The sequence below is a fragment of the Lupinus angustifolius genome, chromosome LG01, assembly GCF_001865875.1.
Source record: "Lupinus angustifolius cultivar Tanjil chromosome LG01, LupAngTanjil_v1.0, whole genome shotgun sequence".
NCBI lineage: Eukaryota > Viridiplantae > Streptophyta > Magnoliopsida > Fabales > Fabaceae > Lupinus > Lupinus angustifolius.
In genome coordinates this window covers 11,745,325-11,761,114 of record NC_032009.1, presented here as the reverse complement: position 1 = coordinate 11,761,114, position 15,790 = coordinate 11,745,325, and the positions used below count along the sequence as shown (strand labels likewise).

At 37.9% G+C, this 15,790-nt stretch overlaps 1 protein-coding gene across 1 annotated transcript; it reads right to left on the bottom strand.

Moving 5' to 3' along the window:
• LOC109349596 (endoplasmic reticulum metallopeptidase 1-like) lies at nucleotides 994-14,915 on the bottom strand. The gene is made up of 21 exons (XM_019590467.1): nucleotides 14,503-14,915; nucleotides 14,170-14,255; nucleotides 13,742-13,843; nucleotides 13,344-13,450; nucleotides 13,134-13,234; nucleotides 12,551-12,638; nucleotides 12,334-12,422; nucleotides 12,073-12,212; nucleotides 11,812-11,977; nucleotides 11,562-11,685; nucleotides 11,306-11,402; nucleotides 10,901-11,030; nucleotides 5,102-5,161; nucleotides 4,895-5,013; nucleotides 4,525-4,649; nucleotides 3,316-3,540; nucleotides 2,978-3,138; nucleotides 2,357-2,520; nucleotides 1,739-1,821; nucleotides 1,572-1,657; nucleotides 994-1,147 (listed from the first exon to the last, which is right to left on the bottom strand). Exons 1-21 carry the CDS (start codon nucleotides 14,716-14,718, stop codon nucleotides 1,004-1,006), a joined length of 2,613 nt encoding a protein of 870 aa, XP_019446012.1. The 5' UTR covers nucleotides 14,719-14,915; the 3' UTR covers nucleotides 994-1,003.

The following is a 15,790-nucleotide window of genomic DNA, read 5'->3' as shown; positions in this document are numbered from 1 at the left end:
TCAACTCCCTTGACACAAGGGTACATACATTGGGAGAAAACTTGGAACACCAGACCTTCGTGCTGTAAATGTGAAAGTGTGGAGGAATCTTCTACCCTACCATTTGCCTCATGAAAGTGTTTGGTTTGTATATCCATAGCCATTTTTTTACTATGATGCAGGTTTTCCTCTATGGTCCCTCTTTATCCGATACCATTATGACCAAAAGAATAATGAGAGATCTTCATGGTCTACAGAGACTGCTGAGACAACTCTATTGATAGAGCTATGACTCGGGGTCAAATTCTACGATGTATTTCACCCTATGTCCATTTTATTCAATTTTATTCCTAAGGCTGAGATGTTTAATCTTACTAATTGAGTCACCCTCATTGTCTCATTGACAAATTTTCTTTATTTAGGATGTGGTATTCTTGCACTAACTTTTAAGAATTTGTTGGTTACAAAATATACTCCCCGTTTGCGAGGTGGCCCATGGATCCAAACAAGGTGTAGGTCATATTGAATGAAACTGATCATTTTATTGTGTTGTTATTCATGTTGTCAACTCCTTATTAGCGAAAAATTCACACTTTATCAAGATTCTCAGGTTTCAACTTGTAACCATTGTTGGTGATCTTATGATGCTTGAGCAAGATTACCTCTCGAAAATAACACTTAATAGTCTCAAAAAAATAAATAAAGGGGGCTCAATTGACATAATATCAACAAGTCCCTTTGCTAGAAAGAGAGCACATCTATTATCTCATAAAATGTGTCATTCCATGTGATTCGTTGAAAAATATATATTAAAGTTTAAAATTAATAATCAAGTATTTTTTCAACCAATCACATCAAATAGTATATAGAGTAAACACTTTATGAGACAAAAGATGTGCTCTTAGAAATAGTTTGGAAAATACTAAGGGATTTCACAAACTATATTTTATAATTTGCCAAGGCATCCTTTACAAAATCATTCTGATATAAAATATGATGCCCTTGCAGGCTTGTTTATTAAGGATTAAAATATATAGCTGGACATAAAACTAGAATAGGCAGTAACATCAACCCAGTCTGGGAAAAGACCCTTCAATCTCTTTGCTGGACCAACCAATTTCTGATCCAAAACTGCAAGGTCCACTCTTAATGCTTCAGAGCTGTTAGCCTGTCACCATGAAGACAAGAAAAAGTCAGAATAAGCTTCATACAAACTGCAAGGTCCACTCTTGACGAATATTTAATTTTATATATGTTAAACTAATAATCAACATTCGAGTTAACGAACTGAAGTAATCGAGCTAATAAGTTGAACTAAAGAGTGTACGAACTCTTGATAAACCAAACCAATTTGAGCTAATGAGTCTAACCAAACAGTTCGCGAACTTCAATAAAGCTGGAAATATAGCTTGATTTGAACTCCAGTCGACTTTTGAGCCGAGTAAATTCTTATCGAGCTAAACCAAACTGAGTTTTGGTTCGACTGGATTCGGCTATTTTCCAGACCTACTGAAATTCAGTCATGGACTCATTGACACATTGTTGTTGTAAAGGAAAGTTAATACAACATGGAATAAAATTGTAATTTTTACCTCTAACCAGAAGGTCCAATTACTATCACTGGGTCCGCTAAGCCTGCATATGAATGATTGTGGACCACCACCATAAGTTTCAGTTCCTGTGATGCAAACTAAATTAGTCAATTGAAAGATATTATCATACCAAATGAGTAACTACGAGAAGGAAACAGTTTTCATACCTGGAAGCACATTATCTGCAAATGACCAATTGGATAAAGGGCCAGTGATGTTAAGAACAGTAACCCAGATCTCTTCTAAGGAACTGAAAAGGAAAGATAAAACCAGTTATACAACATGATAAATACTCAGATATTTTGATATTTATTTTTCTTTCAAACTCTTCCATTTTTGACAAGGCGGTAAAGGAAACTGATTTAAGACTAGCAAAACAAATTGCGGTGGAAATACAGCAAAACAAGAGATGCTATTTTTCTCGGACAAATTCACATAATGATCGAAATAATCACGAAACACTTAATGGAACTCAATTCTTAGAGTTGGCCACAGCATACTTCCCTATCAGTACATCCAGAGGAGACAAGCATCCTCATAGATAACATCAACCACTTGAGAGAGAGAGCACTACGTTAACTACTGTTGTATCAATTGAATTATCTAATCAGGCATTGAACATTATTGTATGATACCATGGAAAAAACTCTTATGCTACCGGATAACTAGTATAAGTGATCTTTTCCACACTAGGCGACTGCAAAGAAAAGCACAACAAGAAACCACATAGAACATAAATTGATTGTGACTGTAGATTGACAATGCTAGTAGCAAGAACCACTCACCCTAAATGAAGCTCCAAGTGAACTCTCCTTGATCCCTTTTCATAATTTAAATTTGGATTTTGAACAAACAATTTGGGGAAGAATTCATACTGCTTCAAAATATCATCTTTATTTGCAGAGAACTTCACACTATTTGAAAAGAGAAAAGAAACTGGAAAAATTGCCTGCAAAGAAAGATGCTTTCACATTAATTTCTTAAACTCATAAGCCCTAGAAATATAAACCTTTATTAAATAAATAAGTAGCAGTTTCTGTCATACTAGTGAATATTTATGATCACAAAAATTATCGGTTTAAAAGTAGTTGATTCAAGTCATTCAAAAAAGCGAAAGGGTGACAACAATTGGACCAACCATCCAGGTTGCAAAGAGAAATTTTATGAATTCTACTACTGATTTAAGTCATCGAATATTTGTAAAAATAGTAAGAGTTGAAGAAAGTTCTTATGGTTTACATTTTTACTCAATCTAGGATATCAGTAATTAAAGGGCTTTCAGTTAAGCAATAAAAGAACTGAGATTAATAGTCATTTTTTTCATTTTTTTCCATTCAATTGAGAGTGAGATTTTAAAATCACCTGCTAAAAGAAAATGATTGATATAATATTGGCATGAAACTTACTATCCAATCTTGGCGTTGAGACACCAATGCAGATTCAATTGAAAAATCAGAAGTTACATTCAATTCCTTTGCCACTTCAGGTGCATGTTGGAAAAGGAAAAGTAATGAATTAGAATCCGTCACAGAAAAATCATAAGTGGATTCCATAATCTGACTGGACCCTGCCAAACCAGGGGAAATAAGTTAGACATTATTAAAAACGAGAATGCAAAAGGACACTTGATTAATAAAATGATAATGTGAAAAAATTAAGAGGAACTCATAAGGAAATTCAGAGGGAATCAGGAAAGTTACAATAGCCCACACCATTCCTGATAAACCGTGTAGGGTGTCAATACCTGCAGTATGGATAGTATGCTGAAATACGACCCTCTTAGGTGCAGAAGTTGCATAAGGAAAGAACTGACATGATATTGCCAAAGAAAACACAGTAAAATGCAACAGAAACTGCAAGATGGACAGCCTCGCTAACCAACCACCACAAATTGGCATTAGGGGGCCAACGCACCAACCAGTTAAAATTCCAACTAATGAAGCCACAATAACGTCGGGAACATAGTACCCTGGAATAGGAGGTTATGTTCAGCAGCAAGCATTTTATAGCAAGTGAAATTGCTAACTTTATATTATTTATAGAACAAATTCATCTATGTTCCAAAAAGGATACCTCAAGCAAAATAATTTCATACACACATTTCATTTGATTGTAAACAAGTTTATGTATACATGTCTTTATACAAATACATAAATATAATGCATAATAACACACATGACAACAAAATGTTTGAGTAGATATTCAGTTATGCAAATTATATGATTCCTGGAATGTGAAATATAGTTCAGGAATAATGTGAAGTGAAGCCATGAAGCCAATATAAGAAGTTGCGTTTTTCCTTTTAAATAATTAGTTTAAAGCCTAGTGATTCCAGGCTCCAGCGCTAGGTCTAATTATCATTCCAGCCCTCAAAAAAACTAGGTATTATACATTAATTTAATTGCTATAATCAAATAAATAGTTATTTACAACAATCAAACATTAGTTCCACTAGATAGGGTTGATTACATGGATTGAACGATACCATGTTCTATCATATATCAAGTCCATGGTTGACCACCCCGGCATAAAGCTAAATTGGTTCTCACTAATAAACATCTCTTGTCTCAAATAAATAGTTGATGCAGCGGAAAAAGATGAAAACAGAGCACCAAAGGAATGTGGAAACAAGAAACTACTTCCTTCTGGTTTATTTCATTCAAATTCAAATCTGTCTTTCTTTCTCTTTGACATACTCTTAAATAAGGAGCTATTCAATTAGCTAACCTATAATTGCTCCTTTATTATGGAAACAAGAATCAAATCATGGATTAAAACACAATGCAGTGAGGAAATAAAGGCAATAGATGTGCCAATAATAAGCTGGAGAATTTGATCCATATTAAAGGCAAATGATGCACCAGTTAAAGGCGATCTGTTGATTGCAGATAATTAGGAGGTGAGTCAGGTGGTAATGCATCAATAGTTATTTATTTTTATAAAAAAAACTAACCATATGGTGGAGGAAGAGAACCCATCATTCCCATCTTCTCTATCACAAACTGGGAAAGAAAGCCACCAAAATAAACACCATATGCGACACATGGAATTAGAGGTATTATGTAAGACATTGTTGTCCTGGAAAGGAAAAAACTTAAAATGAATGAAAAGATTATTAACAAATACAAATAGCAGATTTTAAAAGAAAATAAGATTTAATGACTAGTATGCATTATCAATCCCCTGAAGACACTAATCAAATCTATTGCTACTCGAAGGGAATCAAAGCATACTTGTAAGACCAAAGATGAAGCATGACATTAGAATTTATCTGAGCGAAAAAAGTAAACACGGTACAAATTATATATGCAATCACAACCAACCTGAGTGACAGGCGTCCAAAGGATTTGACTGACAGGCAGAAGGATATCCATGCAGTAAGCATGGAGATAGAAGTAAAAAAAGTCATGAAACCTCCACTCAACCCAGATACGAGATAAGCCTGCATTTACTAAACTTATTTAGCTATGCACACTATATCGTACTTTGAAAAGGATAAAAATTTCTAGCTGTATATTAAATCTACACACTGAAGTAAGGATGGCATAGAAACCAAATGCTCCCCAGAACCTTGCTTCATCAGATAGTACCTGCAATTTAAGGGTCAGATGAAACTTTAGGTCACCTAGACTCGCATGACCAAAACAAACTTAAATCATTCATCAAGGATATGTCCACATAAAAGACCCCAAAGTATCATTTACAAATATCACAAATGGAGGTATCACAAGCCAAAGCAGGTATGCTGCTAATTCTAAAGACATTGTTCATTGGAACTCAGAATCTTTTCTCTCCAACAATATATTTCATTTGATAACTGACTGACAGAACCAATATAAAAAGCTGATGCTATTCAAAACAGAACTTATGGCTTTCAGAGGAAAGCTAGAGCCCCACATAATAAACTAAGAAGTTCCTTAGGAGCATAGATGAAGATAGATAGAACTTGAGAACATTGGTTATGGGTTATTTGACTATTTAAAACCTATCTACCACATCATTTTTCGAAAATGTTGATCTGCTTTAATACTGAATATGTCACTTGCGTTAGGCTCATTATATTAAGTACAACTGCGCTTAGCATCCCTAAGAGGAGGGGGGAGGGCATGGAAAGGGCAAAGTCTACAACCGAGCTTTTAGGTTTGTTAATGAAGTGTGTGTGTGAAAGGATGCGGGGGAGACCACCCATCACTAGGGTGTATCATAGGAGGCCACGTGGCAGCGTGACGTGGCATTTGTAACTGCTGAAGCAATGTCTCTGTAACTGCAGCAGTGTAGGAAGTTAGGGGGCAGAAAGTATAAATAGGTGATCGGGGTTATTGTAGTTAGCTTTTGAGAATTGAGTAGAGGAGAGGGATTAATTCAGGGAATTAATCTTGTAACGTGCAATTGATTCAAGGAATCAATTAGGGTTCATCTTGTAATCTTCTCCATTCTTCAAGCAATAAACGAGGTATTAGTATTCGGAATCGAATTGATTCCGAATCGATTGTGAAATCTTTCTTCTTCTTTTCTGTGATTTTGTACTGGTGTTATCACTGGTATCAGAACACCGATTCCAGTGCCCTGAAAACCGCTACCGTTTCACCGTAAATTCATGAACACTCGAAGTATGTCACGTTTCAGAGATGGTTGGGAACAAGAACGGGAAGAGATGAGAATGAGATTGGAATTTGCAGAATCCTTAGTAAAGAAGCATGAGGAGCAAATGGCGGAGATGACCACGAAGATGGATCGCTATGGCTTCAATGCGCCGCCGCCAGTTCAATTCACGGTGGGATTGGCCATGACCACGGCGAGAGAAGAAGCAGGGAACCACGATCACGTGAGGATCGTGGAGGAGAAGACTTCCGTAACCTAGAATTTCGTCGCGGAGGAGAGGTTCACGGCGGAGAAGAATTCAGGGGAGGGATTCACGACGGAAACGAATTCCGTGGAGGTGCTCGCGGCGGAAATGACTTCCGTGTTGGTGTCCACGAAGGGAATGAGTCTCGTGGAGGCGTTCCAAGCAGAAATGAGCTCAGGGGAGGGGTTCACGACGGAAACGAATTCCGTGGAGGAGCTCGTGGCGGAAATGACTTCCGTGCCGGTGTTCACGTTGGGAATGAGTCCCGTGGAGGTGTTCCAGGCGGCAGAAATGAGTTCAGAGGAGGAAATCAAGGTGGAGGTGATTTTATAAGGGAGGATAACCATTTTAGGCGGGAAACATGGAGGAAGTTGGAAATTCCAATCTTCTCCGGTGAAGTTGCATATGGATGGACTCACCGATTGGAGAGGTATTTCCAGTTGAAGGAACTTACAGAAGGGGAGAAAATGCAGGCCACAGTAATGGCACTCGAAGGGAAGGCATTAGTTGGTACCATTGGTGGGAAAAATGCAACCCAAGGCCGAATTGGGAAGGATTCAAGATTGCGGTGGTTCGAAGATTCCAACCTTCGATGATTCAGAATCCGTTTGAGCAGTTACTAGCCCTCAAACAAACTGGGTTCGTTGAGAAATTTGTGGAGGATTTTGAGAAGTATGTTGGGGCATTGAGAAGCATCGATCCGGAATTTACCAGGGGGATATTTCTGAATGGGTTGAAAGAAGAGCTTCGTGCCGAGGTGAAGTTGTATGAGTTACAATCCTTATCTGATGTGATCCAGAAGGTGCTATTGATTGAGCAGAAGAATGCCATCTTGAGTAATAGGGACTCGTTTGGGTATGCAAGCCGGTCCGGAGGGAACCAGAGGGCAAACCCCTATTCCAGAACGGTAATGGTGGAATCGAAACCAATGGGAGAAGGGAAGCATAACAATTTCGGGGGAAGTAACACAGTTGGGCATTCTGCACCGAAACCTATCGGTGAAGTTCGGCCAAGACGGGGAGAGTTCAAGCATTTGACCGGTGCTGAGGTGAGGGAAAGGCGTGAAAAATGGCTATATTTTCGTTGTGATGAGCCTTTTACTAGAGATCATCGGTGTAAAAATAGGCAATTCAGAATGCTTATTTTGGAGGAAGATGAGGACGGTATAGGGGAAGACAGTATAGACGTATCGGGGGTACATGATCTGAGGTTGTCTTTATGCTCTATGTCGGGGTTCACTACGACCCGTTCGTGGAAGGTAGAAGGGATGTTAAAGGGGAGAAAGGTGGTTGTCCTCATTGACTGTGGGGCTTCTCATAACTTCATAGCTCATGAGGTTGTGCAGGAGTTGAGACTATTGGTTCAGAATACTCCCTCTTATATGGTGGAGGTAGGGGATAGGCGTAAGGTGAAATGTAGGGGGAAGTGCGTGCATTTATCTTTCCAGATACAGAATCTGGAAGTGACTCAAGACTTTTACCTCTTCAGTCTCAAAGGGGTTGATCTGGTGTTGGGTTCGGAGTGGCTATCTGGATTGGGTGAGATCCAAGCTGATTTTGGTAAATTGGAACTCACGATCAAGCAAGACCAGAAGTCGATCCGTATTACCGGAGACCCAGCCTTAGCCAAAACCGAGGTCTCCTATGGTGCTTTGTTGCAGGTCATTCGAGCAGAGGGGGAAGGGTTGATCATGCATTGTGAATCATCAGATCCGAGAGAGGAAGAGATTGAGAGCACGTCGATTCATATGTTGCAAGTGCTCGAGGATTTTGAAGAGTTATTCACAGATCCTACAGGTTTACTACCGGTACGAAGGCAGGATCATGCCATACATCTGATTGAGGAGGCAGCTATCCCCAATATTAGACCGTACAAATATCCTCACTATCAGAAAACCGAGATCGAAGGCTTGGTTAGGGAGATGTTGGGGTCAGAGGTGATTTAGCATAGCATCAGTCCTTATTCCAGTCCTGTCATTTTGGTGAAAAAGAAGGATGGGGGTTGGAGATTCGGTGTCGATTTCTGGGCCTCATAGGTTATTACCGTAGGTTTGTGCAAGGGTATGGGAGAATTGCCAAACCTCTCACGGATTTATTGAAAAAAGATAACTTCGTGTGGACCAAAGAAGCCACTCAGGCCTTTCAGACCCTCAAGGGGGCCATGGTCAGTTTAGCGATGTTGGTCGTGCCCGATTTATCGAAGACCTTTGTGTTAGAAACCGATGCTTCTAGTAAGGGAATTGGGGCCGTATTGATGCAAGAAGGTCACCCTTTAGCCTTCTGGAGTAAGGGGTTATCAGCTAGATCCCAGCAGAAGTCAGTTTATGAACGAGGGTTGATGGCGTTGGTTCAGGCCGTGCAGAAGTGGAAGCACTACTTGTTGGGTCGCCACTTTGTTATTAAAACGGACCAAAGGAGTTTGAAATTCCTTACAGATCAGAGGCTTTTCAGTGAGGAACAGTTTAAATGGGCGGTAAAGCTCATTGGGTTGGATTTTGAGATTCAGTTCAAACCCGAAAGGGAGAATTCTGCGGCCGATGCGTTATCAAGGAAGGCCTATTATTCGGTACTCTCAGTGATTAATGTTGGAGATGCCGAGGGTTGGTTCCAAGAGGTTCAGCAGGAACCTAAGTGGAGGAAGGTAATCCAGGATTTGGTAGAAAATCCCAAGTCTCATCCGAGGTTCCAATTTCAGACAGGACGATTGTTGTATAAGGGGAGGTTGGTACTGCCCAAGACATCTGACAAGTTACCTCTGATCTTAGTTGAGTGTCACGACAGTGTAGCCGGGGGTCACTCCGGGTTCTTCCGCACTTACAAGCGGGTTTCGGGTTTTTTCTATTGGGACGACATGCATGGTTATGTGAAGCAGTATGTCGAGGCGTGTGATGTTTGTCAACGCCAAAAGTACTCCACTTTAGCACCTGGGGGGTCTTACAACCACTACCCATTCCTACTCAGGTATGGCAGGACATCTCCATGGATTTCATATCCGGATTGCCGCGGTCTAATGGTAAGGATACCATCTTTGTAGTGGTGGATCGGCTCACGAAATATGCCCATTTTTATCCTCTTGGCCATCCCTACTCGGCCAAGGATGTAGCTTCCTTGTTTGTTAAAGAGGTGGTGAAGTTACATGGGTACCCAACGTCGATAGTTTCCGACCGGGATCAGGTCTTTTTTAGCCAGTTTTGGCAGGAGTTATTCCGATTGGCAGGTACTCGATTGAAGTACAGCACGGCTTACCATCCTCAAACGGATGGGCAAACCGAGGTGGTGAATCGCGGATTGGAAACATATATTTGATGCTTTGCCGGGCCTAAGCCGAAGAAGTGGGTTGAATGGCTTTCGTGGGCAGAATTTTGGTTTAACACTACTTATAACGTTTTTGCAGGTATGACTCCTTTCAAGGCCTTGTATGGGAGGGATTCACCAACCTTGATTAAGGGGTGTACTTTCACGTCAAAGGTTGAGGAAGTAAATCAGCTCTTGGTTGCCCGCGATGAGGTTCTTCAAGAGTTGAGGCAGAACCTGTTACGAGCCCAAGATCTGATGAAGACTCAGGCAGATAAACATCGACGTGAGGTAGAGTTTGAGGTGGGAGATTGGGTATTCTTGAAACCGCAACCTTACCGGTTGAAGACTCTAGCTTCCAGACCTTCGGCCAAACTGGCAGCTAAGTTCTATGGCCCTTACCAGATCTTGGAGCGCATTGGACCGGTAGCTTACAGATTGGCATTGTTGGAGCATACGCGGGTCCACCCCGTGTTTCATGTTTATTTGTTGAAGAAAGCTCTAAAACCGGCTCAATAGTCTCAACCTATTCCGTTGATGTTGTCAGAGGAGTGGGAATTAAAGGTGCAAGCGGCGACAATCCTACAATACTGTGTTGGTCAGAATGGAGATGTTGAGGTGTTGGTGCAGTGAGAAGGTTTGCCGGAGTGTGAAAATTCCTGGGAGTCAGCCACTCAAATGCAAGAAGCTTTTCCTCAATTTGCTCTTGAGGACAAGTTGAGTCTTTTGGAGGGGGGTATTGATAGGATGCGAGGGAGACCACCCATCACTAGGGTGTATCATAGGAGGCCACGTGGCAGCGTGACGTGGCATTTGTAACTGCTGAAGCAGTGTTTCTGTAACTGCAGCAGTGTAGGAAGTTAGGGGGCAGAAAGTATAAATAGGTGATAGGGGGTTATTGTAGTTAGCTTTTGAGAATTGAGTAGAGGAGATAGATTAATTCAGGGAATTAATCTTGTAACGTGCAATTGATTCAGGGAATCAATTATGGTTCATCTTATAATCTTCTCCATTCTTCAAGCAATAAACGAAGTATTAATATTCGGAATCGAATTGATTCTGAATCGATTGTGAAATCGTTCTTCTTGTTTTTTATGATTCTGTACCGGTGTTATCAGTGTGTGTACCACTTTTATCCTAACTTTTATCACAAAAGACTTTTTTAAACATATTTCAACAAGTTGGAATACCTCTTTTGATATCTTGACAATTGAAACGTCTTGAGAAAGAGGAATTTGTCTCCAGATAATTCTTGGAATTAAAAGACCGACAATTGAGGAGGGTATAAACATCACAAAAGCCAAGCACGGATGAGCAAACCTGTGATTCAACCATTATGTTAACACAAGAATGCATAAAATGCATGAAAGTATTTAAATCATTACACCATACATAATGATTCATACTCTATTGGCCACAGTAAGGTACTCCAAAATCTTGGGGCAGTTCCATCATTTACAAGATAGAGGAGTCTCTTGCTCTCCCGTTATATAATTTGACTAATAAAATTCTACCACTAACTAAAAGAACCCAAAAGTTACAGAAGCTATTCCCACTCTGATTTAAACTTTAAAGTTAACTTTGAATAAACCTACCAATTCATTGCCTGAGTAGAGAACTGTAATCTCAGTATAGAAAATGCAACAGGCATAACAATTGCTAATGTAGTCCCAAATGCATAGAATAGAAATCCTGCAAACCCAACAAATTTCAAAATGTTACTCGCACTGTCAGCATGTAATATCATTTAAGTTATCCTAGAATAGAGATTAAAAACTTCAAAGTAATCTACAAGGAGACAGATGAGATTAAGTCTTGTGAAGAGAAATCAGAAGTAACCATTACATTTACCTTTCATAAAATCAAAGAACACTGCTGACCAAGAATGCGACCTACCACGCATAAAGGACATGAAAAGAAAAACGAAGACGGGAATACTGTGAAGGATGGTAGCTACCCTTCTAGAATAAAACATCTGAAAATCCATAATTTAAATATTAGAGAACAAAAAGGCAAGATCCGCTAATGCTTTAGGATCGTAGAGCATACTGTATCAGAACATTATAAGCATATGCTGGAGTCTACAAATATCAGTGCATACCATAAACCATGAGAAATAATCAGAGAAAATAGCCCGCTCGTCGTTGAATGCATTAGCAGTAACTCCAATGGAATTTGTCAGATAGGTGCTTTTCAGCTCGGAAGAATTAGTAAAAGTCTTGATTATGCTGAACAAGTTTTCTCCACGTGCTTGGATGCTTCCAGGGCTGCAGACATAGCAACACATCAAATGCATTTAGAGGGAAAAAATATAAAATTTCAATCAAACATGTGTAGTGAAGAATTAGGTAAGATATAGTACATTAGTCTATCTATTGTATCATAGGAGGTGTGGTAAAAATAACCACCAAGGAGGAAGATAATGTCAAGTCCAGGAATGTTCCCATAGTCTTCGGAAAATATTCGGTAATCTGTATCTCCAGGAATAACAGGGAAAACATCCTGCACGTTAAAATAGAAAATTCATGTTTGAATTGGTAAATACATAAAGGGGAAATATTGCTGAAGAACACGCTAGAGTGTTCAACAGATATATGGAGATTAGAAGAGAAATACACAAAACCTGAGCTGCACTATTGGCCATAGGGTATATGGCTGCCTTCGCGTAAACATCAGAAGGCCAAGAAGTGGGTCCAGATTGGCAGAGTAAATCTGTTAATTTTAGCATTATTCAATGAAAATGTCCATCATAGCACGTATGTTATAAGTTAATAAGCAGAATCATTTAAGAAGTATTTATTATCTTACCAATCTTAACAGAAATCTTGAATTACACTTACCAGGCCCTCCAGTCCCAGATGCCTCCACATTTATAAAAGCTCCTATTGTGTCACGCCATTTATGTGTCTTCATGAACCCATGTGAACCCTAAAGCATTAAAGTAAATTAACATTTCAGAAGCTTCAACTTGGTAAAGTGCAATCATGAATAAGCATTCATCATATATAGGCAAAATACTAGTGATGTGTTCTTCGGACTTCATCACATTTGCTAACTAATCTAAAAACTAGCATTTGGAAGTAAATATGATGTAATTTTTTTTTATCTGAGAGCTATAAAACATCTTTGACACAACTCAGTTTCCATTCAGCAGCCAAAATACCATTCAGAAACATTTTAAGATTTTAAATTAGCAAGGATCCAACTACATGTAAGTTAATTGATCACAATATCATCACTTCTATAGGCAGAACCTTCAATTTGAAAGTCATGTTATAAATTCATTAGCATTGAACTATAGAATATCATATACGATGTTTCGGATCTCTAGAGCAAACGACAAAATTAACATATCATAAAATCAAAAAATAAATATGGTCAAATGTAATTTCAGTTCAAAACATCAATGAATAGTAATATTACCAACATGAAAAGTTCCTCAGCACCATTAAAAAGGAAAATAACAGGGTGGTAGGGAACCCAACCGGAGTCCACAATTAGTCTCGCAATTTCAAGCATTGACCCTGAAGAGAGGGAAAATTAGATAAACGTATAGTGTGATCAAAGTATAGATTAGCCCAATATAATCTTTTAAATTCAATGAAAATAACAAATGTAGCCACTACTACCCACCAACACATGAACCACAATCACCAGCACCAGGCGAACCAAGAGGACTATCAAAATGCCCATTTATTAAGACTGATGGATCGGTATCTTTTGAATCTACAGACGATATCCTGTTATAAAACAGCAATGAAACACAATTCAGCATTCCTAAAACTCAGATAGACACAGCAATGCTTTGTTTTGCTCACAAGCAAACAGAAAATATGTAAAGTCACTTTTTTGTATCAAGCATCCATTACCCGGACACCACAAGGGGAGCGGACTAATCCGGAATCGAGTCAGACATAACATGTACAGTCATTTATGATACAGTAACAATTCATTACAGCCTTAATGACATAACTTTTTCTGCTCACTAAATCCCAATACATAATAAATGACTATTTCAACAGCCAATGTACCTCATAACAATATTAGTATGATTTCTGTATCCCAGTGCTATGTTATGGCCCAAAAAGAGCATATTGAAGGAGCCACTTACATTGTTCTCCTGAATCTCAACCCTGCAACAAAAAATGGGAAACAGAATAAAAGCAATAGTCAGACAGAAAAAAATATTAATATACTCACATGAATCCAATAAAATAAAATCAAATATAGAGTCAGTCAAAGTGTTAGTATCAAAAAATATTGCAAACACAGTGAAAAGGGTGACAAGCAATTTTTTCTTCTTATTAACAAGAGTTTGATTCCTATGAACGACACTTATAAGGAGAGAGTCATGTATGCCGAAAAGGATTAGTTCATTGCTCGTGAAGGGAAAGCCTTGATAGTACAAAAAAAATTGTGAACAATTATTAAATAAATGAAGAGTGTTACAATGTACAACCTGAGATTGGAGCTAGCTCGGTCTTTAATTATTTCCAACTGACCCTTAATATATTCAGCAGCTTTTTTCAATCCAGGACGTCCTTCCTATCAATAAAAAATAAATACACCATTGCTTATGAATTATGATCGTTGAATTCAAATAAAATAAATGCATGCGAGAATTGTGCAACTGGAGAGAAAAATAGATTCTAATTCATTGTCACCGTAAACTTCAAAAGCCCTATTTCTCATTTAAACGAAATAATGGCGAGATCATTAAACAAAATTTAGTGTTACTAAATTTAAAGAGAGAGAAAAGGATGAATTATCATTTTTGAATTTTCTGACTCACTTGTCTACCATCGATTTCTTCCGATAACATTCGAACATGTTCGACGGTTCTAGCTTCGGAGAATCGATCAAGCGGCGCGTGGTGATCAAGCGGGGTGACGAACTTCATATAAATGACAGAGTGAGTGAGCATGGACATGAGTCCGTACATAACCGTCAGAAGGAGCAAGAACCTGAAGCCGAAAACATCATGAGAGGACCAGAACACAATAGCCATGACGATGTTTGTGTTTGTTTGTGGAGTCTCGGAAATGCAAAATGAAGCAGTTGTGTTTTTTCGCTTGTGTGCACGAGCCTTTATTTATAGTTTGAAATTTCACATGTTTTTCGCTTTCTTTTTTGTTTGTTTGTTTGTGTAGCTCTAGTGTGAACTGCTGGCTGGCTTGTATTCTAGTTGGACTGAATGGTGGAGTCCTTAGGTAAGAAAGAAAAAGACAAAGGAAATGGGATAATTTTGGTTTTTTCGCAACCTATTAGTATTGCAGAGACAAGTAAGCACAAAAGAAACCGAAACACATATTTTCTACTACAAATTGTATTAATCTATATATTACTAGTCGGGTAGTTATGTGATTAGTCAAAAAATATATATTTAAATTAAAATTTTAAATTTTAATTATTATTTTTATCAATAACATATGATGGTATATAGAGTGATACAAATTATATTAAAAAAGATCTATTCCCAAGAAAAATATAACCACACATTTATATTTAAAAGAGAAAGTCACACTAACATTTTTGGTGAAATTACATAAATTACATCTTCCTTTTTTAAACCTATACAATTTACTCCTAATTATATACATACACTATATTAACTACTTGTAGGAGAGATAAGTGTAATTTCTTAAATAATTTTTTTTTAAAACCCAAAAACCATTCATACTTATATACCTACATTACATTGATTTCCCTGGTAGAAGAGATAAATATAATTTCTCAAAAAATGGTGATAAATGTAATTAAGTTAAACAAAATAAAGTATATTTTGAAGACAAATTCAAATAGTATAAGAGTTAATGTTTATTTATTATTTTGGTTAATTACAATATATTATAAGAGTGATTTAAAAATCTGCTTAAAGATATTGATGCAGTTTGTAAAAGTTTGTAAAGATATTCATTATTTTGGTTATTTTTTTAAAAGTTTTTTTCCTTCTAAAAAATGGCTTATTGAAATTATGGTTTTTAAATATATGGTTTTTTCTAAAATATTTTTAGTTCTAATTAAAAAAGTAAATGAATTGGTTATTCATCAAATCCATTAAAATTGATTCATGGATGAAT

Excerpts from the sequence above, each read along its gene's own strand:
- LOC109349596 (XM_019590467.1), bottom strand. The coding sequence starts at position 14,718 with ATGGCTATTGTGTTCTGGTCCTCTCATGATGTTTTCGGCTTCAGGTTC. Across the intron at positions 13,451-13,741 it reads CATACTAATATTGTTATGAG|GATATCGTCTGTAGATTCAA; the intron begins GTACATTGGCTG and ends GTTTTATAACAG. Across the intron at positions 2,521-2,977 it reads CTCAACGCCAAGATTGGATA|GCAATTTTTCCAGTTTCTTT; the intron begins GTAAGTTTCATG and ends CTTTCTTTGCAG.